Source organism: Rhinolophus sinicus, chromosome 16 (genome assembly GCF_057876585.1).
Source record: "Rhinolophus sinicus isolate RSI-liver-muscle chromosome 16, RSI-T2T, whole genome shotgun sequence".
Lineage (NCBI taxonomy): Eukaryota > Metazoa > Chordata > Mammalia > Chiroptera > Rhinolophidae > Rhinolophus > Rhinolophus sinicus.
The window spans coordinates 94,431,710-94,458,563 of record NC_142516.1 but is presented as its reverse complement, the minus strand read 5'-3'; the positions used below and the strand labels follow the sequence as shown (position 1 = coordinate 94,458,563).

General features: G+C 37.3%; 1 protein-coding gene across 7 annotated transcripts in view; it reads left to right on the top strand.

The window, feature by feature from the left end:
- Positions 1-26,421, top strand: part of CDK8 (cyclin dependent kinase 8) — a 101,543-nt gene extending 75,122 nt beyond the window's left edge. Inside the window, exons 5-13 of one of the 7 annotated variants that reach the window (XM_019736571.3) lie at positions 6,032-6,089; positions 8,381-8,512; positions 15,551-15,694; positions 18,097-18,166; positions 18,936-19,008; positions 21,671-21,768; positions 22,479-22,557; positions 22,681-22,839; positions 25,141-26,421. In XM_019736571.3, the coding sequence (XP_019592130.1) occupies positions 6,032-6,089; positions 8,381-8,512; positions 15,551-15,694; positions 18,097-18,166; positions 18,936-19,008; positions 21,671-21,768; positions 22,479-22,557; positions 22,681-22,839; positions 25,141-25,266 (939 nt within the window). In that variant the 3' untranslated portion in view covers positions 25,267-26,421. The remainder of the gene's footprint in view (positions 1-6,031; positions 6,090-8,380; positions 8,513-15,550; positions 15,695-18,096; positions 18,167-18,935; positions 19,009-21,670; positions 21,769-22,478; positions 22,558-22,680; positions 22,840-25,140) is intronic. The other 6 variants (XM_019736572.3, XM_074330051.2, XM_074330050.2 and 3 more) reach the window with 6 other exon arrangements.
- Positions 26,422-26,854: the final 433 nt, after the last annotated feature.

The following is a 26,854-nucleotide window of genomic DNA, read 5'->3' as shown; positions in this document are numbered from 1 at the left end:
AAGAGGATTTCTTAGGTAAGTGAAAAACTTGTCAACATATCTGACACTCTACTAAGTATACCTCCAGCCTGCTATATGAGGTGCAGCCCAGCTCTGGGTTTTAGTGGAAAGCAGTAGGAAATGGTTGAGGCACCCTGCCTCCTGCTTCTTACCTTCCAGGCCAAATCCTGCTCTTTCACATTTCAGGCAGGTCAGGTCTCATCACCTCTGAAGCTTTTCCTTACCTGAATTTACCCCAGCCATTAGTCTAGGCTGTGACCTCTTTGAGATCCGGAACTGTTTGTTTGTCGGTTGGTCTCTAGTTCTTCAGTGCCTCTTAATTCAGTAAATATATGAATGAATGTACAGTGCTTGAACTGTTTACTGTAGAGGATGAAATTAGGTCTTAAAAGTAACATTCATGTTCTTACTAGGAAACAGGGTCTGTTAAGAATTCTCCTACACATTTTTTCAAATTTATACAAAAGGCAAGATGCTATTAATACTTTACTAGAAGCTGGTCACTTCTTCTTTAGCCTAAAGGTGTTACAGCAATACTGGAATAAAATTTAGTATTAGAGGTGAAAAATACAAATTCATAGCTCTGAATAAAAAGTGAAAACTGGATTAGAGGGTTATCTTCCAGACCTCATTCATTGGATTTCCAATTTTCTATCTGTAACATAACTCTTTAGAAGATTTTATTTAAACAATTTTTTAAAATTCCTGAATATATGTCTGTTTAAGACTTGGATGCCTACGTTTGAATCTCATACATATATAATATACATAATATATATAATATACATTATATATTAATATATTGTATATATAATACACACACACATACATACATACACAGTGGGTGCCAAAAAAATGTATACATACTTTAAGAAAAGAAAAAACTATTAAATTTGTAATAATATATACCGATAACAAAAGATGAATACAAGTCACATTTGACTTCTGCAATTATAAGAGGTGCTCAAAGTGGTTACCATCAGCGTCCAGACACTCCTGATTATGGCGAACTACTGCTTGAGCAACGCTGACCACAGTGTCCCCTTGTACACATTTTTTTGGTATCCTCGGTATATTGCCAAAAAAATGTACACATTTTAAGAGATGTTATATATGTATTTCAAAGTTGAATTGAATTATGGTAACAATGTGTAGTATGACTTTCACTCAAAAGAAGTCAACAAATGAATGCTAGTGTCACTATGCGACAGGCAGGACAGTCAAAGAAAATGGAGGAAGCACGGTTGTTGTTCAAGGAGCGCAAGACCATTTTGAAGTGGTATTTGGAATTCAAGAACCTTCTCCTGAGTTAACACCCCTTGACTTCTACCTATGGGGACCTTAAAGGGTATGGTACATGGTAGAAAACTGGCTACTGGTGATACTTCGGGAAGAAATTAAAAACAGCATGTGCAGCGATACAAGTGGACACTTTGGTCAAAGTTGCTCAAGCAGTGGTTCGCCATAATAGAAGTGTCTGGACGCTGATGGTAACCACTTTGAGCACCTTTTGTAATTGCAGAAGTCAAACTTGACTTGCACTCATCTATTGTTACCAGTATATATTGAGTATTACAATCAATATAGTTTTTTCCTTTCTTAAAGTGTGTATACATTTTTTTGGGCAGTGTGTGTGTGTGTGTGTGTGAGTGTCAGAGTTAGTTAATTTTTTCAGTATGTGTTGTAGTGCAAAACGATTAACAACCAAAGTGAAACAAAGTCATTGAGTATCTAGAAAGTTTGCCATCAGGTTGTATTGTTTGCAATGTTTGATGTTTGTGAAAGTTTAACTGAACAAATCTTGGAGAAAAGTGCTGACTGGTTTCTTATGGATTGCTGTCTTTTTCATAGATCATCAAGAATCAGCTTTTCCTGTTGATTCAAAGTCTCCTTTTTGCCTCGATGTGTTAGTGAACATATGAGAACCCCTTCTCCACCCCTAGAATAAAATGTTTGCGCAGTGAGCCTGACAGACATGTTGCCATTCCCCACTCCCACACCTACGTCAGAGACATCTGATTGACAGTGGCAGTTTCCTGATCGGCCCAATTGCTGTCGTTTCTCAACACAGAGCTCCTTGTAGTCTTTTCTATCAGAGTTGACTCCTTAAGTGAAACCAATCTGCCATTCCTACTGGATGCCAAAATCGTCAGTGTACTCTTCCTCAGCATGTCAAATTCTGAAAACAACGGAAGAGCCTGTATGAGAATGGTTGTCTCTGCAACACAAAGATCTTGCTTTCAGAGATACCAGTGCGATTTTTGGGGGGAGCACAACCACAGAAAACAAGGAGAAAAAGCCATGAGACCATAAAACAAGGACATGTTCTTTTAATTACAAACATAGTTTTCTGTGGTTTTTTTTTTCTGGGAGAAATAAAACAATAAGATAAGGATATCAGAGTTTCAAACAAACAAGTATACTTCAAACAAGTATCTCATTGATTTATGTCATTGTTCAGCAGGCAGTAAAGGGTATTTTATAGTTTCTGTGCATAGTATAAGTAATACTTGAAGATACTGCCATGATGCTGCAATACTTTTAAGTCACATTGGACCTCTGTGCTCTGTAGCAACAATACAGTTTAACAGTGCGTGCCTCATCGGCTGTCACTGCGCAGTTCTGTGTGTTCTTTCAAGGTGATTATGTTTGGGAGCATATGAGAGGTCACAGACTGGTTATCACTCATTGTTTCATGGATTATCACCAACTACTTGATAGTTTTGGCTCTAGAGCTAAAAACTACCAAATCGAAATCCTCCTACTAATAGACAAAGAAAAAAAAGAAAGAATTTGCTTATTTGGAGAATAGAATATTGTTTCAATGTGGCATTAAGTACTAAAAAATTGTTCATCAAGTCCTTTGAAGTCTTCCTTAATGCTGATTAAGCAACAAAACAAATACTGAGGAGTGTTTGTGATCATTACGGCCTTTCTGCCTTTTTCTAGTGAGATTTCCATTAGATTCCATTTACAAAGGAAATGTGCTCAATCAGAATGCCATGCCCTGGAGCATACGGAATGCTGTCACGGAGGAAAACCTGAGGAGGGACCCACTCCTTATTAGTATTATTAAAACAACACATAAAGCCATTCTTTTTTGTTTATAAATTTAAATTCACTTACAGAGGTAGGTCATGGCTTTCCCTAATACCTGCCTCAGATCATGCAATAGGCAGTGAGTTGCCTAGCAAAGTAATTTTTAATTAACTGGAGCTTTAGCCCCAAACCCTAATACTAGGCTAGACCTTGACAAAGAAACTGTTCATTTCCCATCAATGGTTAAATCCAAGTTTGGACCTGGACCAGTCCACTAAGTCTAGAATGAAATGAAGAACAAGAGAGGGAGTTTTTCTCCTTTGCCTAGTTGCAGGCTGACCAATAACTACTACCCTCTCAGGGCTTCTCAGACCTGGGCCCGGCTGCTGGACGAGGAAGAAAGCAAAAGAGGGATTTTCCCCACGATCCAAAATGGAAGGAGAGAGCTGCCCATGTGTGCTTGTGCTTTTGCCAGATATGGAGACAATCTTTTAGGATCAAGCACTCCCGTGTTAGAAAAATCCATCACAGCAAAACAGTTAATTTGTGCCCCTGGAGAAGGGAGTGGGATTGGGGTGTGGTGGAGGAGTGATGGGTGGTGAAAGGGCTTTAACTTTTAACTGTATGTGACGTTATAGTTTGAATATTGATAATCAGATTGTATTCATGTATTATGTCATTGAGTGGGGGCAAGAATCAGGTTTTGCCAAGTAGCAAAGGATAGGTTTTTAGGGACAGAAGTAATGGGATAGCAATGGCATAGTTGTGAAAGGCTTGTCACAGAACACTGAAAACACGTGGCGAAAGGCTTGTCACAGAACACTGAAAACACGTGGCAGGAGCAGTATGGAGTGGTGGAAGATGGGGCTGGAGAGATTGGTGGAACAAGCTCACAGGTGCCTTGCATCCCATAATAAGGACTTCTTTTATTCACAGGTGGTGAGGGACCAGTCAAAGTTGAAATAATATCTTAATAACAATAAGCATAGCAAAAGCCTTCAAAGAAATTTTTGAAAAGGTTCATAACCTCTGTCACTCTTTTTGTTCTAGTCCTACTCAGCGCTTTGTTTTAAACCTAGTTGCAATCATAGTTTGTGTATTATTTTATGTTCTGCTGTTTGCACTAATTTTCTGGTAAAGTTTTCTGTGTTACAGTGAAAAATTGTAAGCAAGGGAGTGATATGATCAGCTTTGTCTTTTAGAAAGCTAACCCTGGCATCTGGCATCAGTATGGAAGATGGACTTAATGGGAAGAGAATCAAAATGGGGTTAAAGAGAAGGGAATGTGTTCAAGGGGTATCTAGGGAGTCCTGCCCTGATGGACCATGAGAAGACAGTCCCAGCACAAACAGGAAAGTACCCTCCTGAACCCTGTGAGTTGAGAGCAAGCCTTTCCCGTCAAGCAAATAGAAGAGCTGCCTTATCCCTCTGCCTTCAACAGTTTACACAAGTCTCAGAGATCTGGTTTTGTTTTGAAGTAGGCTGAGCTCTAAGAGTCTGCAGCGACGAGCCCAGTGATGATAGATTAACAGTGCACGAAAGCAGTTTTATTTGTGTTGGGCAGCACTCGTATGCAGCTCCCAGGTAATACTGTCAGTGCCGTGCTTCCTTTCTGTGCTTGGCCGACTCTCGGGTCAGGAGTGTGTGTATGGCGGTGATAGAGGTTCTGGAAACGTTTTCTTCAGGAAAACATTTTCATTATTATTGCAGTGATATGCGTTAATTTAAAAACTTGGTACATAAAAGTACTTTCAGAATGATATATCAGGAAGGGAGCCCTAGTCTGTTCAGAGATGGGGTAGACCCTGCTGCTGCTCCAGTCTTGATAATACTCAGGACAAGTCAGTTAGCCTCTCTGGTGCCGATTTTCCTCTCCTTAAAACATCTGAAAATGTTTAACTTCTAAAATGCATATGTTACCATTTCAGCAATATTTTTTCTTTTTGCTGGGGATAAAAAAGTAATTTTGATCTTTACTAGTTGATACAATAGAATACTATAAGTTACACTTCGTCTGTAATAGCATAGGGGCTGGGCTTTCACTACATAGGTTAGGGAAGACTGAACTAGTTACCACTGGCAACAGCCTTCATGAAAACCTCCAGTGTGATTTTAGGGTTGCTTTGATCAATATTTGAAAGGCGTTCTGATCCAGCTTCACTTTCGCTTAGCAGACTGGTGGATTTAGATCAAGTAGATAGCAGGATGAGTAAGGGTTGGGGATTGCTCCTTCCCTCTCCCTCCTCCCTCAGCCTCCCCCCTTCCGGCTTCCCCTTTTCTTCCTTCTAGAAGAGGGGGCAACCCTTTTCTGTTACTATAGTAGATACCACTGTAATAGATTTTAGATGACACTTAATCCTGTGTATTTTTAGATTTCAAAACTGAAGTATTACTTTTGTAAAATCTTATTTTAAATGTTAGCTTCCCTTTTTATTTCAAAATAAAAACCTTAAAACTGTTCAGATCATGGAAAATTCCTATCACTTTGCTAACTCATTTAGAAAAGACTTGAATAATTTGGTTTTGCTATAATCTATTAAACATCGATGCATACCATGCTGTTTCCAGAAAACGGTGTTAGGTGGCTCCTTCCCTGTAATTAATTTGCTACTTAGTATTAAATCACCTTTGAAAAATCATTGTCCCTTAAAGTTACAGGACATTCTATATAACTGAAAGAATCAAAAGGAACCACACATTATAACTTTCTGTCAGATGCTCCACAGTGGTGAAAGCAGACTGATAAAAGGGCCAAGAAAAGCCTTAGCCCTGCGTGGAGAAAAGTACTGCCATATTTGGGCGTTCATGAAAGTTGCATACTGCTTTGCATATATACATGTAAAGTTTCTTTGGTGACTTCCTGTTTCTTTGATTTTAATTTTTGAGTAAACGAGGTTTTTTTAAAAGGTGGATTTATGTTATTTTGGCATATTGTCTATTTAAAAGAAACCACTACTGTCTACTGAAAAAAAACACTATTTTGTTTCCACAGAAACCTGCTAATATTTTAGTTATGGGTGAAGGTCCTGAGCGAGGAAGAGTAAAAATTGGTATGTTATATCTTTGATAAGTCACAGTGTAGCACTCTTTTAAGACTTTCGCAGGCAGCTATATCACTTCTAATTTTTGCTTTAATAATATGCATACATTCGTGTACTTCCATATGATCAAATCCATTTTTAAAGAGTATACTTGAAAAGTGTTTCACACTCTTAAAGGTGTCAGACAGTCTTTAGAGACTGAAGCGTTCTAATTATAAAATAAGCCATGCAAGTTTCTTAGAAACCTTTGCCTTCATTAAAAATAGCTGGTAGAGGTGAGTGGCTTCTATCCACGTTAGACGCCAGCCTCACCTTTAGAGCCAAGTAATTACACCATCAGTTCTGTTCACCTGAGCCAGATTGGATCAGAATGTACGCCTCTGTTGCCCTCATCTAGGTTAGGAATTACAAACTAGGAAAGCCACTGAGGCCAGAGAGGTACAGAACCTTACATTCTAACAAGCCTGTCTTGTAGTGGGCCATTGCCCGATGGGAAAAAAGTTAATGAGTGTTCTGTACCTTGGCATGTTTTCTAGTAGCTCTATTTTCTTTCATATGAAAGAAAAATTTGACCCATTTCTGGTCTGATAACCTATAAGGCTAGAAGTAAATTAATTTATCCTAACTGGTTATATTTTTCATTGTCATTTCCAAGTTGTGTTTGTCACATTTATTGAGTTTGTTTTGTGTGTGGGTAGAAGAAATATTGTTACTGAATTGTATTAATTTAAACGCAGCAGGATTGTGGGAGTATTTAATGAAGTAAATAGTAATTTCTGAGTGCATAAATTAACACGAATTAGAATTATCAGCTGATTTGTACCACTTCACCAACGAAGAAAAATGTAGGTGTTTCTAATCCTTCTTCTCTATCCTCCCGTATAAATTCCCCAGATCCCACCTCCACTTTTAATTAGGCTGAAAATCCTCTTTTATAATGTCAGCTTTGCACATTTGTTAGTAGTGGGAGCATTTGACGTGCCTCACAGGGCTCCTCCCAGTGCCCGGCTTCCTTAGGGAACCAGGCCCCTTAGCACTGTCGTCAGCGCCATCAGAGTCCTTCCAGGTGCTTTCCAAGTACTCTGTCCAGTCCAGTTTGGTGGCCTCAAAATCAAATGTAAGTTCAGTGCATGCAAAATATAAAAGACCCAGCCGAACAGTAGTTACAGATGTATTCTTTACTGTAAGGTTTATGGAAAACTTACATATTAAGATAATCTTGTTTCGAATTATACTGCTGCGTAGTGCGTATGGGGGACAGGTTGGGGGGACCCTCATGGCTTCAAGCATTCACATTTAAGAAGAAATATTAGTTCTTCTATAACCCAGTATTTGATAGTCTGACTCATGGTTTTAGTTCTTTGCCAAATTTCTGTGTTGTTTTCTTTTAACCTCCATAATTAAATAGATTAGACTAGGGTCTACTTCATTAAAATTGTATATTGGGAGAACAAAACTAAACAAATGGTGAGTTACTCTGAAACTTTCGAATAGGTGGTATGATAGTGATTGTTCATTCAACATGTATTTGGCCAAAGCTATGTGTGACGACACCACATGTGACACTAAACAGGATGGAGGGATGAACAAGACACAGTTTTTGCCTTTAAGAAGATTACAGTTTAGTAAGATAACTAGCCATGCCTGAATAACTATCCTACATGTTAAACCATGTTAAGTGCTATGAACTGTATCTCACCACAGCTCCAGCTTTGAGATATGAGTTACAACATTTGTCAAATCAATTTCTTCTAACCTGTTTCCTCATTTGAAAAAGGAGGTGATTGAATTATATGACCTTTAAAGTCTTTTCCAGCTTAACAAAATACTATTCTTTAAAATTAAATTAGTAAAATTCAACCCAAATAAATGGTGGGTGATAGTGGTGTTAACATACCTTTTGATTACACCAGTGAACCGGCTTATTGATGCAAATCACGGAAAGCCTTCCCCTGATGTAGTTTCACCAGGCTGGAGAACAGTGCAGAGAATGGAACTGCAGCTTAACAATCATGTCCCCACTAGTGGTGTGACAGATGGAAAGAAATCTGCCCAGAGGATAGGGTCACCCTTGACCTCTGGCAGCAGAGCCTGTCTCTAACCCAGCTGAAGAGTGACAGTAGTTTGCACAGAACGAAAATCTTAGACTTACAGATTTCTGCAAAGGTTTTGTGGGCTTTTTCTCCCAGAATTCAGCACATTTCTCATATCTTACTAAGTAACAATGGTAAAATTAGAGTAATAAATTAAATTTGTTAAAGTCAATTTACTTAACATTGTTATTATTTTTTCTTTCACAGCTGATATGGGCTTTGCCCGATTATTTAATTCACCTTTGAAGCCTTTAGCAGACTTGGATCCAGTAGTCGTAACATTCTGGTACCGAGCCCCAGAATTACTTCTTGGAGCAAGACATTATACCAAAGCTATTGGTGAGTAGACCTCATTAAGATTCCATGATGTTTTAAAAGTGGCTTTGTTGTTGTAAAAAAAAAAAAAAAAAATATATATATATATATATATATATATATATATATATATATATATGTATTTCTATATATTTTTGAATCAAGAAACATAGAAAATTATAAAAATAAGAGCAAAAACTAACCTAAAATTCTCCTACCTGGAAATACCATTGTTAGCATTACGGGTATATCATTCCAGACATATCTCTCTGATAGATAAATAGATATTAAAAACATTTTAAATATATGGGATCACACTATGCATTCTGAATAAAAAGTATTTTAAGTTTAATTTTACTTGAAAAGAGAAATAAACATAGTAAAATTTCTAAATCATTGAACTTCAGACAAATGATTCTTTCAACAAAAGAAATGTTAGCTTCTAAAAGATCCCCTTACAGTTAAGGGAAAAAAAAATTATTAAAAAATTAGGACATTTTAATTCACTTTTAAATCTTTAATAGTATTGGTTACCTCCCTATTATGAAGTATGAGGAAATCCGTGCTCTTATACTTCTCTCCCCACCAACCTCTCAATTTATAAGCCGTATTAGTAATGTCATTATCATCATTATTACTACGTGTCTATGTTTACAACATTTATATTCTGTTTGCAAGTTCTAATTCCCATGGTTTATACTTAGATTATATTAGGCTGGTGCAATAGTAATTGTGGTTTTTGCAATTTTTTTTTTAAACCGCAATTACTTTTGCACCAACCTAATATATTGTAATAGATTCAGTGTTCAACTACCACAGAGCTTCTACCACAAGTTTCCATTACTGACATCTTTATTCTGCTTCATTTTATTGGGTTGAATTTTATCAAGTAGCTTTTTCTTACGTTCTTTGCCTCTTTTTGCCTTTGTGTGGGTTTGCTGCTTACTTAACTTGTTCTGTGTCCCCGGGGATGGCGTTAAAGTCAACTTTCTTGTCTTAGATCACCCCATCCTTAAGTTTTCTTTTCTATGCTTTGCTCTATTCTAGATTGGTTTTCATCCTGGCTTTTCCCTTTTTTATTCCTCTGGGTTGGATCTATTTCTTTCTGGATTTCATTAGTTCATTCCTTATTTTGCTACAGCATATTCTCAAGTAACTTCCTTTGGAAGGGTGTCTTAGAGGCAAAAGGTAAATTTTCTAGTTCTTGTATTTCTCAAAAATGCCTTTATCATACTTGACAGTTCGGTCAGATTTAAAATCCTAGGTGCACGATAATCCTGCCCCAGAATCTGATGATGCTCCTCCATTGCCTTCTAGCATCAGTGTTGCTAATGAACTTCTCATGCCAGTGTTATTCTCATTCATTGGTGAATGACCTGGGGTTTTTTTCTTTCTGAAAACAAATAGGATTTCTCATTCTTACAGTTCCCAGTGATGTGCTGGCCACTTGGTAGGCACGTTCGATCTGAGATTCATTTTCTGCATCCCTATTTCTCTTTCTCCTGAACCGAGTGTAGGCAGATGTTGGGCTTCTTGGACTATCCTTTGATCAGTTTTTCTGCCTTTGTCTTTTTTATTTCTAAGAGCCCCTTCTTATTCTGTGATTATTAATGTTTCATAACATCTTGTACTGTTTCGTGGAAGGAAAAGCTTCTCAAATATCTCTGAGGCAACTGATGACACTGCTGTATGGCCTGGTCTCATCCCTCCATGTGACAAGTGTTCTTCAACTGTTCGTTGACCCTTGATTGTCTCTTCATATTTAAGAATCAGATTACTAAAAGCCACTTGGGAACTCTGGATACATAGATTATAGGACTTTAGAGTCATCCAGCAGAGAACTGCCAGTAAGTGGGGAAACCTTAAGTGCCAGTATGCACAAGTGTTCGCTCTGAAGCTATTCAGATTTTTAAAAGAAAGAATGCTCCAGCTTTTGGCCCAGTCTTTGTATACCTGGCAGCCGCAGGGCAGTGCAGGAGAATGGTACAGTTGACCCTTGGATAATGCAGGGGTAAGGGGCGACAACCACCCTCAGTGAAAAATTCGCATACAGCTTGTTGGCCTTCTGCATACCCTCCATGGATTCCCAACTGCAAATTGAAAATGTGTACAGACTTTGTAGATGGTATTTCAAGGTACAGAATCTTCCCAGAGTTGTGCAGGACAAATCGCTTTCCACTTACCAATAATACTGTGGCCTTAGGACCTTCTCTGAACTGTTTCGTCTGTCTTTCATTTTCTAGAAATGTTTTTATATTTCTCTGCTTAGCTGAGATCCTCACATGTCCAGTTTCTTTGTTTCGTTCAGACTGTCGTCCAAATATGGCCTCTTCACAGGGAACTTCCTTGGTCACACAGTCGAAAGTAAGCACCTTCCCTTCCCTATCACACCTCTGTCTTGCTGTCTTGATAGCACTGATCAGTGTCTAAAATCCACTGAAATAGACAGACCTGGCCTAGCTCTGGTTCCCCGCTGGAGTTCAGTGCCTGTAGTGAGAACTCAGTACTCTGTGGTGAGTAAATGAATGAGTCTTGTCCCTGATGATCTCCTTCTGTTCTTTGTATTACTGTGGATTTGTACTTTTATTACTTGGCTGCCACTTCAGTGTGTACTCAAGAAGAGAAAGGGAGAAATACTTGTGCTCATTTCCCCATATCAATTGTGAATCCAACATGTCTTTTTTTTTTTTTCAAAAAAATCTTTATGTTGACTAATCTTCATAGCTGCTTTGAGATCACATTTTATTTTATAGAAAAATAAAGGTATGTAAAGTTAAGTCAGTTAGATATGGGACTTCTCAACTATCTTTGTGACTTTTTTATAAATTAAAATTATTCCAAAATATAATATATAAATATATATAAATGTGTGTGTGTGTGTGTGTGTGTGTATGTGTGTATACATTTTAAAGTCAGTTAAAAGGAAAAATAAAAATTATTGAAGGTAGTTCTGTGTTTGAGTACATATTATTACCTAAACACACATTTGGATATAATTTTTTACAAGTATATCCTAAATGTACTTAAGCATATAAACTAATAAGATACATCGATATTTTTTTCCACCTAGGAAATGAATATTTAAAAGCAGCGTTACTTTGGTAAGACTTATTAATAGACCATACAAATAGAAATGATTATGTAATCTTAGCTACTGTTAACTGAAAACTTCAGACTTTGAATTAATTTAAATTAAGAAATGTACTATCACATAAGCTTGTGACTCTGGCTTATTATTATCTTTTTCTTTTTTATTAAGAAACTACTGTGAACATTAAGGTTTGTATAACCTGTTATTCACTAGTAAATTCTATAGCTCAGCAGTTTTAGTGCAGAGCTGTTTGTCACAAAGCTAAACCACCAGCAGTTAGGTAGGTTCCCTTGTTCAGATGGCTTTATAATTTGGGAAAGAGGCCTTTCTTCATATTTTTCTTCCCTCTTCCTCCTTCTCATCAACATAAAAATTTATTGGACAACTATTAGATAACCTTTTTAAAACTTAAGAGAAACCAAAATGAATGCAAATAATGTAGATTAACCATAAAGGCTTTCCAGTCCAATTGAGAAAACAATGTGAATACGTATATGCATGAAATAATTTAGTCATCCTTGAACAGTGGAAGTAACAAAAACTAGCAGCCTGACTTAGCCTTAGCGTTGCCACTCTGTGGTGTGTGAATGTGTGTGAGTGTGAGTGTGTGTGTGTGTGTGTGTGTGTGTGTGTGTTTAGGCACACACACACACATTTTCTGAAAATGAGGATTGAGCCTAATTCATCTCTTAGATGAGTCAGCTCTGAAAGTCCTGTGACCTTAGGTGGAAACAACTGCCCTCTGAGGTAGGTGGGGGGATGACAGAGGGAGCTGACTTGGGTGTAAATGATTGAAACTCAGGTCAGGGCCAGTCCCTCTGCGGTGCTGATCCCCACTTGCTGTCCACCTGACTTGGCCAAGGACAGTCTTGGAGAACACTTTCTTCTATCAAAACATTAGCTCAAAAAAGTTATGTAGGTATCTTACAAATTGCTTTTTATTTGAGAGAGAGAAATCATACATAAACCATTTTTAATCTAAATTTTTAAAACTAGAATAAAGGAGTAAAAAAGGAAATTTCTTTCTTGTTTTGCACACCATCCCATTCGTCCCAATACCTGTGCAGGTAGCCCAAGGGCCATCGAAGTACTTAACATATTCCCCACACCACAGTTAAAGCTACATACCGAGAACTTCCCCAGCGTTTGACTTCCCTGTCAGATAGTTGTAGTGTGAGCAGCTGATAGAAGAACCTTTGTGGTTGAATTTATACATTAATTTGCTAAATACCTTCAGCATCATTTAGAAGGGTGATATCTGCTAGTGGACTTGGGTGGATTATGTTACACTGTAAGCTACGGAGAAGCAGCAAAAACACAGGGAAAAATCCAAACACATTCAGCTAACACATTCCTACTTTCCATTACAAACAGATTTTAGTGCTGTGGTCATTTATTCAGTTGTTCAGAACTGCAAGCTGAATCATTAAACCAAAGAGTAGAAATAATAGGTTAGTAAACATTGTACTTCCAGAGACAAAGTTGAATTCAGTTTTGAGTGTTTGGGTTCAGTTTGTTTGATTGACTCGGTGGAGAAGTCTGAAAGAGGGTTATTAATTTTAAATTAATTGTCAGTAAAGAAGTCTCAAGTTTTACCAAATTATGGACTTTTAAGCTCAGATGTTTGTCCTCACATAATTGAATGCCCACCAATTATGTAGCATTCTTTTAAATGGAAATAGACAATAAATAGGAAGAGTGAGAATTTACTCTTTTGTTAAGATAGAAGCTTGCTGTTAGTACACCTACCTATTGATTAAACTATTAACACCTGCCCCCCTGCCCCATTTGGGTCTATGTAGCATACCACTCTCTATCCCCTTTGCCTGTTTAGCTCAGTAGCTGCATATAAACATCACAGATTTTGAGAAGTAGATGGGATTTACATGTTTTTAATTTGGAAAAATCTTTCTAGAAGGAGTTTAGCAAGTAGGTGAGCAGGAAAGAACTTTCCCATGACTTGGCACGATCTGCAAAAAAAAAAAAAAAAAAAAATAGGCAAGATAGGAAGGAGAGATTTAATTACAAAGATTTAGAAATTTGTCTGAAGTAATAGCCTGATCAGCTAACTCAAATTCCTGATTAATGTCTGGATCAGGATTTTGAAGAAAGGAAGGTTGGTGACATTGACAAGAGTGAAAACTCATAGAAGAGATAGAAAGAAAGAGGTTATTAGGGTGAGGTTAAGCAAGGTTCAATGAACTTTTTTTCTCCTTGACTTTTTATTTTAAAAACAGTGTAGCTTTAGGGATAGCTAACCTATTTATTCACCTCTCATCTTCCTTTACATATTTCATTTTCGTCTTTAGAATTTTGCATAGCTAAGCAGGAGGCGTTATTGCAGTGTCTTTTGGGTCCTGTCAGCAGAGTGTTCAATGTGCGTACTGACCCCTGAGCCTTTTTTGTGATCCTACTTAGCTTGGCTGCCTTTCATTTGAGTAAGATTATCAGAGGTCAGTTTTGTATGGGGTACCCGTGTAAAACGAAGAATCACAAACTCCCTAATTTTCCCATTTACTCTCTGACATTCAAAACAAAATAGCTTGGTTTATATTTCCTGAGGAGGCTTGTTCTATAGTGAGTGGTGTGGGCTAGACTTGGTTCTCTGATGTGGAATAAAACTGATAATGCAAATTGTCACTTTTTAAAAATCACTTGCTGGTAGTTAGGGTGTATAATCTTTAAGTAAATAGATGATTAACTTGTTACTCTGAAAAGTAAATGTGATAATTTTACATTAAATTAAATATCTGTATTCCAGTTTTGGAGTTTTAAGAGTTCTCAGTCATTTATAAATTTGTGTTTTTTCCCTCATTTTCTATTTAAGTGGCAGCTACTAAAATAGCTGAAAAATAAACTTCTTTAAAATAATGATTTTTATATATTTGTCCCCCTACAGTTATTTATATCTACCACAGGTATTGGTTAGATCAATCAGAAACCACTCTGAGTATCTGCTATGTGCACACAATGCAACTCAGGGTGGAAAAGTTAACATTGTCATTTTCGGGATTTGTTAAGAGTAAAACTGGAATACTTTCAGCTTTAATTTCTAAATATAGGTCTTTCTAGTATGAAGGAAAGTTAGCCAATATCTTAACATGAGTGAAGGGAATTTGCTGTATACAAAGAAACCCATTCGCCTGCCCTGTATAAGTAATTCCTATGAATTTGTAGCCTTTGCACCCTTAATTTTAAAGGTAGTGTTTTACCCCCTATTTTCTTGTCCATATTAAATACTTAAACTTGCAAAATCTGACACTTGCAAAATCTATAGCATAAAGAAACACTTTGAATGAAAAACTGTTCAAGTAGAAATGCAGTTTCATTAGACTATTTGAGGTCAGGCACTGTATTTTTCTTGTTGGAATAGCACCTTCCTAAATAGTGCTAACATGGGAGAATAATTATTAGACTTTACAAATTAGCAAGTACATAAACAAGATAAAGAAAAATATATTTTTTACCACAAAATAATTGTGCTGATTGTTTTGGGCAAGTATGCCCAATTTCAAAAGCTGTTTGGGTTTTCTGTTTGTTTATTTTTTGTTTACTTTTGTTTATTTGTGGTTCCCATGCTCCATATATAGCTTTGTATGTATTTGATAGATAAGGTAATGTTTGAGGCGTTTAAAACTTGCCGAAAATTCAGCTACTGAATTTGATTTAAACTTGGAATGAAGCCATTAGGTGGGGTGGAGGTATAACAGGGAATGAAAAATTGGGGTGGGTGGAATGGGAATATGTATTTCAAACCATATTCCGTGATATTTATAATTGTAATTGCTTAGGAATTAATATGATTATTAGGGAAAGAAAGGAAAGAAAAACATTCCCCGCCAAGATAAAAATGCATTTTCTTTTGGAAAGAACCACTTTATTTTCCTCCTTTCTTTTTCTTTTTTCCTTTCCTTTTTTTTCTTTTTTCTTTTCCTTTTTTTTTTTTTTTTTTTTGTCTTTTTGTTTTAAAGATATTTGGGCTATAGGGTGTATATTTGCAGAACTACTAACGTCAGAACCAATATTTCACTGTCGACAAGAGGACATCAAAACTAGTAATCCTTATCACCATGACCAGCTGGACAGAATATTCAATGTAATGGGATTTCCTGCAGGTACACATTATGTTTTTGTTTTTGTTTTTAAATCACTGTTGTTTGAACTTAGATATCTTCATTGGAAAGGTGTATAATTTTAGCTGATAAAAGCTACTCTTACTCAATTCTTTATATATATATATGACTTGCATTAATCAAAGATCCATAGAAATAGCAAAATTTGTAGAGTTCACATATTAGCAAAAAAAATTTGTGGGTTTCCTGAATTTGAGGGTATATTTTTCTTTCATTTTGTTTTTTGTTCTGTTTTGTTTTGTTGTTTAATATTTGAAACGATAAAATATTTGCAGTATCTGTACTAAAAAGTTGCCTTTAGTTCTTACCACTGGGCACTATAAATAAAATTCAGTAGGTGCAGTTTTGTCTGGAAGCACCTATAATATTGCCATTACTTGGGATCTGAATACAAATTTCTGAATGTGATTTTTATTTAGGGTACTATACAGAATCACATTATGTTGAATAATAGTATGTTTTGCTCTCTAACCCTTATCAATAAGAACATTCTTTTAAGTGTTCTGTTAGAAGAGTCAGAATGTGGGTGAAAGGCTGGCATTCCACAGCGACCCTGCCTGCATCGTTTGCAGCTGCTCAGGTGTCTCATGGCGGGCGTTGGATCGCAGTCCTTCATTGTACCACAGTCACCCCAAAACTCTGCCCAGTGGTTCAATAACACACATTTGTTTAAAACACCTACATAATTTTGGTTTGTTAAGTACTTATTAGAAATTGGTTATTAGGAATTTTTCTTAGATCAGTGTAACTCAACTCAAGACTAATACAGAAATATCTAGGAGTTATCATTTCACATTCCCTTACAAGGGTGTTACTTATCAGTAAACACACAATAACTACACATATATTACCTTTATCCAGAATTGGTTAACAGTTCTGCAAAGACTGCTTTGTCGTGATGGGAATTTCATTTATTCACTGAATATTTATTGAGTACCTGCAATGTGCCAGGCACTGTGGTAAATATAAAGTATTGTTGACATATCAGACGTGATTCTTGCCCTCTTGGAGTTCACATTGTACTGTTCTAAGTAGACTATTTAAATAATGGGTATGGTTTGAATAGATGGAGCAGAATGGCCTTTGCTTCTCACTTCTGAATGGGCCTACCATTTCTAGGCCCCCAGGCCTGGGGGTGCAGAGGTGTGGAAGTGGGGAAGACCCCTTTAGGAGGTGGTTCTTAATGTGTGGTTCCACAATTAGGATAGGCTCAGCTTATAAGGAACTTGAAAAGCAGGCAGCAGAGTTCAGACTTGATATGCTAAAGAGTGAGAAAACATGACAAGTTCTTGGGAGCAGGCAACACGGTTTATGTTATATTTTGTAAAGATTAGTATGACAGTGGCATGTAAAAATCAGTGAAAGAGAAGTGGCTGGTCAGGGAGACCAGCTGCTTGCCGACAGCAGTAATCTAGGTGTGAAGTGATAGTAAAGATGGAGAACAAAGCACAAATGTATAATTTTTATAGGAAGTGTGTAATTCAGGGAAGAGTAAGATTATCAGGATTTCTGTCTTGAGAAATTGACAAAATAGAGAACTGGAGCAAGGAAATAGTTAAGAAGAAAATTCCTATTTATGAATTTAAAGTATGTATTTAGTTTACTTTATAATATGTGATTTCTATGGAGGAAGGTAGGAAATATTTTTACAAGTAAATGGAAAGAAAATCGAACCTCTAAAGGCCATTTAAAAGCTAAAGGTGACATTAAGCCACAATGCTGTGCGCCTAGTGGACTCTCAGTAAAGCCCACTGACGGTGATGGAGAAAACACGTTATCTAGCACGTGTTGCTAGCATCTCTAATGCCAGCAAAACTAACCGAAACGTTTTCTATCTAGGGTTGTTTTTGTTAATGTTACTGAAACTAGCCAAGGCAACAGCTGATTTATTAATATACTAGTTATATCCTACTAGTTATGTCTTACATAGATTGCTCACGTAAAGCAATGTATTTAAGTGAGGAGGGCTATATAAAAAGAAGTGTATCTTAAAGCTACTGAAGGGAAAGTTATTACATTTATCATTGAAGAGATTGGTTGCTGATGTAACCAAGAAATTTGATAGAAAGGGGGAAAAAGTGGTTTTACAAGTAGAACTTGTAAATAGGAGTATTTATTATTTATAACTTATTCACGTCTAGTTTTAGAAATCGAGGTAACATAGTAAAACACATAGGAAGTCGACATTAAAACGACAGATCCAACACTACGCAGAATGGAGAATTGTATTTACACCACAAGATGTTTACTATAGCTAGCCATTTATTTGAAGTCTGTGCTTCATGGAGGTTAAAAGTATAGGAAATGTAATGAAAATTACATTAATTAAAGGTCTTAAGAATAGGAACCTAGACAACATAAAATTTTATCAATGTATTTCACAGATAAAGATTGGGAAGATATAAAAAAGATGCCCGAACATTCAACATTAATGAAAGATTTCAGAAGAAATACGTAAGTTGGAAAGAAAATAGACCCTTTGTTGATTTTTGCTTTTCCAGAATACTCAGTGGAAGATTATCTACTCGACATAAGATTATTCCAATAATTAATTTTACATATTTACTCTAATAAATAGTTTACATTATGACAGTGTTTCTTAAGATGTCTAAATGATACAAAGAATATCTAATATTAGCAGCTGATTTGGATATGAGTAAAACTTTCATTTCTTTCCATATTTATTACTTTCTGGAAACATCAATGGAAGGTATCATAGCTGAAGCAGTAAGAGACTGAACTAAGCAAACCTGTAATAGCCAGTTGCCTACCTACAATTACTGGGTTGTGTAATTTTAAGTATGTTTTCATATAGAAGAAGGAATATTTATTTACAATGCAAGATTAGGGGATTGGGAGAGGGCAGTTTATAGGCCTATAACAATTTTTTTTTTCTTTTTTATGTATTAAAGACTAAGTTAAGCTTTTGACCTATATGTTATTTAAGATAATTGTTGAGATGACATTCATATGAAGAAAGCTATTCAGTATATATTATTCATGAAATTATCTTGCATGTAATCAGTGGTGTCCATTCAGAAATGAGCAGTTGAATACAGAATGAAGTATAAACTTGTTGTAATCCTCCTCTTACTGTGCTGATCATAGAGTTTCCATCATACTATATTGGTCGTGATTAAAATAATTCTGTTTGGAAAAACTTCAGCAAGTTTAAAATTAACCTTAACTCTAATATAGATATTTCATATTGTTTCTCTTTCAGATATACCAACTGCAGCCTTATCAAGTATATGGAAAAACATAAAGTTAAACCGGACAGTAAAGCATTCCACTTGGTAAGCTTTAGAGAACAGCACTAATGGAATGCATTTTTTCCCCTAACTGATTAGTTCACACTGAGACTTTTTGGGTCAATTTATATGGCTCCTGAGCCCATTTAGAGTACTTCCATGGTAAATGCAGAGATCGTGTTGGTACATAAGAGCTTTTTTCCAAACCCATAGCATGGTTAGATTAGATTTCTTAAAGATAGCCATTGTACCAAGTCTGTCAAGAGCGTTTTTTAAATTACATTATTGGTTTTCATCAGTTATTTTAAAATTTCAAAAATTTCAGAGAAGAGTCAAGAAGGAAACAACCCCATCATTCAGAAATATTTTTTACAGATTATTTTGTTTCAACTCTGAAAGACTTTAGAAAATTTTTAATTCCCAAGATACCTCTTACCAACTTGGCCATTAGAAATCCTTCAGTATTGTATGTATTAGTTGCTTTTTCTGAGAGTGAGAAATTCAGTATTTATCAGTGTATAGTGGAACACTGATTTGACCTAGAATCCAAGTTAATTCGTGCACTATCAAGATAATTTATGTTGAGGTTATATTCAACAATTGCCAACTTAAATTTGTTTACAATAAACTTTCCATTTTTACACCATAAAAATTAAAAATGTTTTAAGTTTTATGTTTTTTGAAAAAGTTATATAAGATAAAAGGCAGAATCTGAGGAAGCAGGTTATATTTTGCTTGGCTTGAAATTCTTTTACTCCTTTATTCCCAATATTTTTAAATGAGCTCATTTTTTTTTTTTTTACTTTGAAAGGATTAAATTTTATTTTATTACAGTCCAGGCCACTTGGCAAACATTTCTTCTATTTTTTCTTTTCTTCTCCTTCTACTGTTTCTGCTTCTACATCTTCTACTTATTTTTATGTTATCATATATTTCATATCTTATCAGCAATTTAAAAAGCTGTGCTTAACGTATCATATTACACACAATGTATTAGTATCCAAATAATGGTTTATTATAATGTACTTTCCACAGGACCACAATTCCTTCAAAAGCATGGAAAGATTTATTCTAACAAAATAATGATAATAGTGTTACATCAAAAGTCACGATTTAGGGGAGCTACTCTTCCCCCTAACTCACTACTACTCAGTATAGTCTGAAGTTACTTTATCGTCACCACTGAAATTCTAGAGCTATATTTCCTTCGCAGCTTCTTTGCTTGTTTTTACTGGAATGAGCTATCTTGGGTGGTCCCACTATAACTCCATTAAATACAGCTTCATTAAAACTATTGGCTATTTTAAGTAGCAAATCCATGCTTTTCCTTTCAACTCTAAAAATAAAATTGTACTTGCATTGAAAAAGCAGATCATTAAAATTAAATTTAAATCTCATCATCCCAAGCATTTCATCTGCATTTTTAATTATTTTATATCCTTCTGTTCTCTAGTTGTGACATCTCTCATTAAGGCTCAACCTGTCTATTAGCTCCTGGGTGTTCCAAGTGTGGCCCTTATCCCACGGCCTTAGACTCACCTGGGGGCCTGTTGGACAGGCAGGTCTTCGGGCTCCTGCCCAGGTGGGCCGGGCAGGAGCTGGAGAGGGCCCAGCGGTCTGTTGTAAGGAGCGCTCCAGGGCTTCTGTTGGACTCTGTGGTCTGAAAACCACTGCAGTCTCATCACAGCCACTATTTAGATAATCTCTTAAACGACATATTAAAATCAAATATTGTAGGTCATAGTGCTTTCAGTACATTATGTTTTAACAAAAAATACCGAATTTTCACATCAGTGTGACATTCTATATATGTAGTGATAATGAGGAGGAGGAGGAGGAAAAAGAGGAAGAAGAAGGAAGAAGGAAAAAGAAGGATTGCTAATACTTATGCAGTGCTTTCTTTGCACTAGGCACCATTATAATTGCTTTCCATACTTTAACTCATTTAACCCTGAAAACAAACCTGTGATAATAGGTGCAGTCTTTAGTCTCCATTGACAAATGGGGTTGCAGAGAGGTTAAGTAACTTGTTCAGAGTCACTCAGCTAAGAAATATCAAGTCAGGATTTTGCCTAAGCAGCCTCCTTCATAATCTCCATTCATCACCACACCTCTGTACTCTACTAGCTCTAGATCAATTACCGTATTTATTTTCAGACTACTACCACACTGCTCAGGAGAACTTTCTCTGATGATCTGTGCTGTCCAATAGGGTAGCCCCAAGCCACCTGTGGCTCCTGAGCTCTAGAAATGTCCCTGATAGGACTGAGAAATTGATTCTTTTAAATTTAATTTTGTTTTAGTTTATTTGGATTTAAATCTGAATGGCCACATGTGGCTAGTGTATTATTTGTGTTATAACAATTTTCCCCCTTAATGGAAAAAGAATAAAAAATATAAGAATTGTAGTCCTGTTCTCAATTGAGTAAAGCAGTATGGATAACGTGGGAAGAGATAACTAGCTTACAGTAAGAGGATACAACTTCAGTTACTTCTTGTAGAAGAACCACATGAGATAATAGATACCAGAGTGACTAAATGTGAATTACTATATTAAATGTAATAATTAGTTTTTTGTTAGCTTGGGGGAATAAATGCCCTTCAAACTGTGGTATTAGTCATTAAAAAACATCAAGTTCCCACATATGTGCCGTGGGGTATAACTAGGAGAAGTAATGCGTAGTGTTTCTGTGGTTTATGATTTCAGCTTCAGAAGTTGCTTACGATGGACCCAATAAAGCGAATTACCTCAGAACAGGCTATGCAGGATCCCTATTTCTTAGAAGATCCACTTCCTACGTCAGAGTAAGTGATCAATTTATTAACTCACTAGTGCGATAGAATTTGGGGAGGCCGGCTTTCTTTTAGTTTCAACTCCATGTTGCTATTCCTCTTCTGTGGGGACCAAGGAAATCCTTACGGCAAGCAAAAAGTGAGCTCTGATGAGTGACGTGTCATGTAGGGGTTTTATAGGTAAGAGGTGCTCCTGTCTTCGTGAAACATTCTAGCCTTCGTTTCCGCAGTCCTCTCATTGTCCAGTGACAAGTGACTTGTGCTGTAGCTCACTCAGACTCATGAGATTGCTCCCTGCCTGCAGTTCCACTTCTGTGTTCCAATTTTAAATCCCTTTCCCGAGTAAATCTGTGTTCTCTGTACTATCTTTTATTTTAAATGTAGTAGGGAGGCTTAAAAAAATGTGTTTGAATAGTGACATTTCAGCTGGAATCTATACTTTGGTTGTCGTAATAAAAGAGCAATGCTGGGATAAAAGAAAAAGATGAGTCATATTAGATAATTATTGATTATTTTTATACATTGAAAAGCCCTCAAGTGACCTGCTGTAATGTCACTAGTGAGAAGAAAAGATTCATTTTGTCCCAGTTGATTGAAAGGTTTTTATATTATAAATATGGAGACACAGTCCATCTTAAGAGATTAAAATGAAAACCACTTAACTGAAGCATCTGAAATATTGAGTAGTACACTGGAAATCGTTTTTTTCTCTTTGTGGTCAGTGTTTTTGCCGGTTGTCAAATTCCTTACCCAAAACGAGAGTTTCTAACAGAAGAAGAACCGGATGACAAAGGAGACAAAGTAAGTGTTGAAGCACAGTCGGCCGCCTCTTGCTTCGGCCAGTGCTACCGTGACATGGTCTGGTGGGGGTGTATGTGGTTCTCCTTCTGAGCGGAACTTTATTTTTCTGTTGAACCAATTGAGAAGAACCAGCAGCAGCAGCAGGGCAATAACCACACTAATGGGACTGGTCACCCAGGGAATCAAGACAGCAGTCACACACAGGGACCCCCGTTGAAGAAAGTGAGAGTTGTTCCTCCTACCACTACCTCAGGTGGACTCATCATGACCTCAGACTATCAGGTATGTCGGGCCTATTTTGTACTGAGCCGCCATGTCCGTTTGCATGTGGGTTTGCGGCCATTGGAACGTGCAATGTCAGGAAGCCCTCTATGCACCTGGGGAAGGACGCTGACAGGAACGAAGTGTTATTGGCCTGGGAAGTGCTGATGGCGGTGCAGTGTGGGGAGCCTGGGCTTCTGTACCAGACAGACTCGGGATTATGCCATTTCTTAACTGTGTGACCTGGGGCACGTAGAGCAGGTAGAATGTACCATTTCCTGGCTTAGTTTTCATCTGTAAAATCCGACTAGCGCAGCCTGCTGTGCGGCCGTGGTAGGAGCAGACGTGATAGATCTTCGCACCTGGCGGGTGGTAGGTAGGAGCGCAGTCAGTAGTATCTGTTGTTTTGAAACAATGGACCGTGGTGATTAAGAACCAGGTTCCAGGCCTAGCCCAGCCACCGCCTTCTGGGGACCCATGAGTCAGTGGGTCAGATGTAGTCAGGTCCCTCACTGCAGAATGTAGATGAGGGTAAGTGTGAGGCAGTACGGACTCGGTGGGAGGGTGTCAGCCAAGGCGCAGGAGGTGTGGAAGGCGAGCCGGACATGAGCGCTTCACACGTGATGCGAGTCACTTGTGCCACTTGGATTATCATTGTCATTACGGTCTTAGTAGCCTTCCTGGGACACAGTAAGCACGTAAGTGCTGGTGGTGGTGCTGGTGGCGGTGATGATGCTGATGGCTTGTTGGGTACTCACTGTGTGCCGCTGTGTACGTAGCCTTCAGTCACTGTAATAACTCTGTGAGGTAAGGGTTACCGCTGTCATTGCAGAAAGCAGGCCCGTGGAGGCTAAAACCTCGCATGTTCGCCCAGCGAGCCGGTGAGAGGCCAGGACTCAGACGCAGATCTGACCACAGAGGCACCTGCACTGCCTGCTTGTGGAGCCCAGCAAGTGACCTTGTCACTTCCTTTGCAGAAAGACCTGTTTTGAAAATCACGTGCCACCTCCCTGCTTATTTGAATCATATTCCCAATTAACCTGGGTGTCAGTGTGGGAAGGATACTGGAAACTTGACCAATTCAAGTTATTTATTTACTAAAAGAGAAAAAGAGAGCGTGTTAAACTGGTAAGGTTTCCAGAGCCCGCTACTGCACTTGAAGAATTAGATACTAACTCGCTTTGCTTCGGGAAGGAGAGGTCCAGCTCACCAAACCACGGAAACCATTGCCTGAGAGTAGTTCTCTTCCAGAAAGCAAAACAGGGAAATCAAGGCAGACATCTGTGGGGACAGGGGCTTGTTCGCATGTCCTTCTCCCCGTCTAAACGGGGCAAGTGCATGTCTCTGGGCTCCAGAGGTGTGTGCACACGAGCGTGATGGCGTCCTTAGAATGCAGCGGGTGGTGCTCCGACCTTTGCTCCTGAAACCAGTGTGTTTGCACCGAAGTGCTGGGCTTCTCTGTCGATATTCTTGTGGCTGGTTTTATGGGTCATTTCAAAACCAGTATTTCTGACTACAATTTCACGTGCCCACTCTTTTTAAAATGTCATTTTTGCTAGGATTGGGAGAATTTAGAATTATATGACTTATTAAGTAGGCTTTGAAAGAGGAAAGTAATAAATTATGGCTGATCTTTTATAGCATTTGTCTTGGGAGCGAATAGTATGAGGGAGGTGCAGGAATGGCAACAGTATCACTGACCAAAATGAGAGGACTCTAAACCATCACTGCTCTTTCCCTTGGTGCTAGTTTTAGAATTGAGAATACCGCTCTTGCATTTCAATCGTTGTAATTTTACTTTTGTACATAACTAGTAGCAGAAAATAAGACTCCTTAGTAGAAAGGGCATAAAAATATTCAGTGCCAAAGAAAATGATTCTGTGGTACCTTTTCTTGTATTCATTTTTATTCTTTAGTCATATGTGTGTATTGGGACAGTTTCTGTTGAAAAAAGTAGTATGTGGATGTCCTTTGAATTTCTTAATGTATACATTATTGAGTTCATGTGTCACCCTCTCAAGTAAGTTAGTTATTATTTATGAAGTTGATATAAAACAGCATAAAAGGGGGGTGACTGCTGTAGACTTAGCTTAGTATTCTTTACTAGCGGTACTTCTGACCTTGATAAAGGAGAGCTGGTATCAAAAGATCTGGGGTTTTTGTCATTTAATTGTAAAGCGATAGTACATAGTACAAGACATTTAAATTCTTACTGCCTTGAAATAAATAGCATTTTGAACATACATAATCAGCCTGCCAGCTTGGGACGCAGCCAGCTCGTAGAAACACCTGCTCACCCCTCTGCTCGCTCTCCTTTCCTAGCGTTCCAATCCACATGCTGCCTATCCCAACCCTGGACCAAGCACATCACAGCCACAGAGCAGCATGGGCTACTCAACTACCTCCCAGCAGCCTCCACAGTACTCCCATCAGACACACCGGTACTGAGCTGCGTTGGAATGTCGCCAATGCACTGTTGCTGACGCTGCAGGACTGGCTGCAGCTCTGCGGGAACCTGGTATGGGCCGTGAGAATGTACTGTACAACCACATACTCAGAACGTCCAGTAGCCAAGTTCCACCACTTTTCACAGATTGGAGTAGTGGCTTCCAAGTTGTACCTGTTTTGGAGTTAGACTTGAACAGAAAGTGCTAGCACAGTTTGTGTTGTGGGTTTGCTACTTCCATAGTTTACTTGACATGGTTCAGACTGACCAATGCATTTTTTTCAGTGACAGTCGGTAGCAGTTGAAGCTGTGAAATGTGCTAGGGGCAAGCATTTGTCGTTGTATGTGGTGAATTCTTTCAGTGTAACAACATTATCTGACCAATAGTACACACACAGAAACGTTTAACTGGTACTTGAAACATACAGTATATGTTAATTCAACAAAATAACTGAGACTCAAAATGAGATTATTTTGGTACACCTTTCATCTTAGTGTCTTATCAGTGAGTTGATCCATTTTCTACATTAATCAGTGTTTTTTGACCAAGACTATTGCTTGGATTTTTTTGAAAGTACAAAAAGCCACATAGTTTTTCCAGGAAGGTTTCAAAACTCCCAAAGATTAATTTCCAACTTATAAGTTTGTTTTTATTTTCAATCTATGACTTGACTGGTATTAAAGCTGCTATTTGATAGTAATTAAATATGTTGTCATTGATATAAACCTGTTTGGTTCAGCAAACAAACTGAAATGATTGTCATAGACAGTGTTTTATTTTTCCTGTTGGTGTTGCTGATTTGTGAGCATGCTTTAAGATGAAAAAAGCATGAATGATAACTTCCTTAAAAAGGTGCGGCATCCCATTCAGATATTTTGTCCTGATTTTAAAGCTGGTTGGTGTAGTGCTATTAAAATTTTGTTCAGTTCATTTTCTTTTTTAAAACTTGTTCGCACGTTGTTTAGGGTGCCCTTACTTCAGCAAAGGAGAAGGAGTAGGAGAGCCTTAGAATTTTTGAGGAAAAAAAAAACCTATAACATACAATGTACTGTATCAAACTATTTTACATGAATGACACAAGTATTCTGAATTTAAAAAAAATCGAACATTGTTAAAAACAAGGTGTTATGTAATAAATTTATTTTTCATAAATCAATATGGAGTGAGCTGTATTTTTATATACACAAAGGTGATTTATTTTTTTTTTAAATGTGCCTTAACAAGTGGCCTCTGAGTCACTCTCTTCAGTTGTTTTCATTAATAATATCTGTGTATTCTGCCTCCACAGTGAAGTAGACTAATGATGTATGATTTAGATGTCGGTTCTTTTCTGTTACACTTAGTACCACACTACTATAAGCTATGAAATAGACAACTTCGTAAGTGAAAGAAATTGTGATGAGCCTTCCATTTCTAGAATAATGCCTAATTCTTTGTTATGCTAAGAGCAATTTGTTTTATCTCAAATAATATTTTTCCTCCCTCATTTTGCACAAAATACAGAAGATAAAACAACTAACAATTTCTTAATTCAACTCATTCTTATATAAAACATTCTAAGACATTTTAAGAACTGAAGAATTCCAATA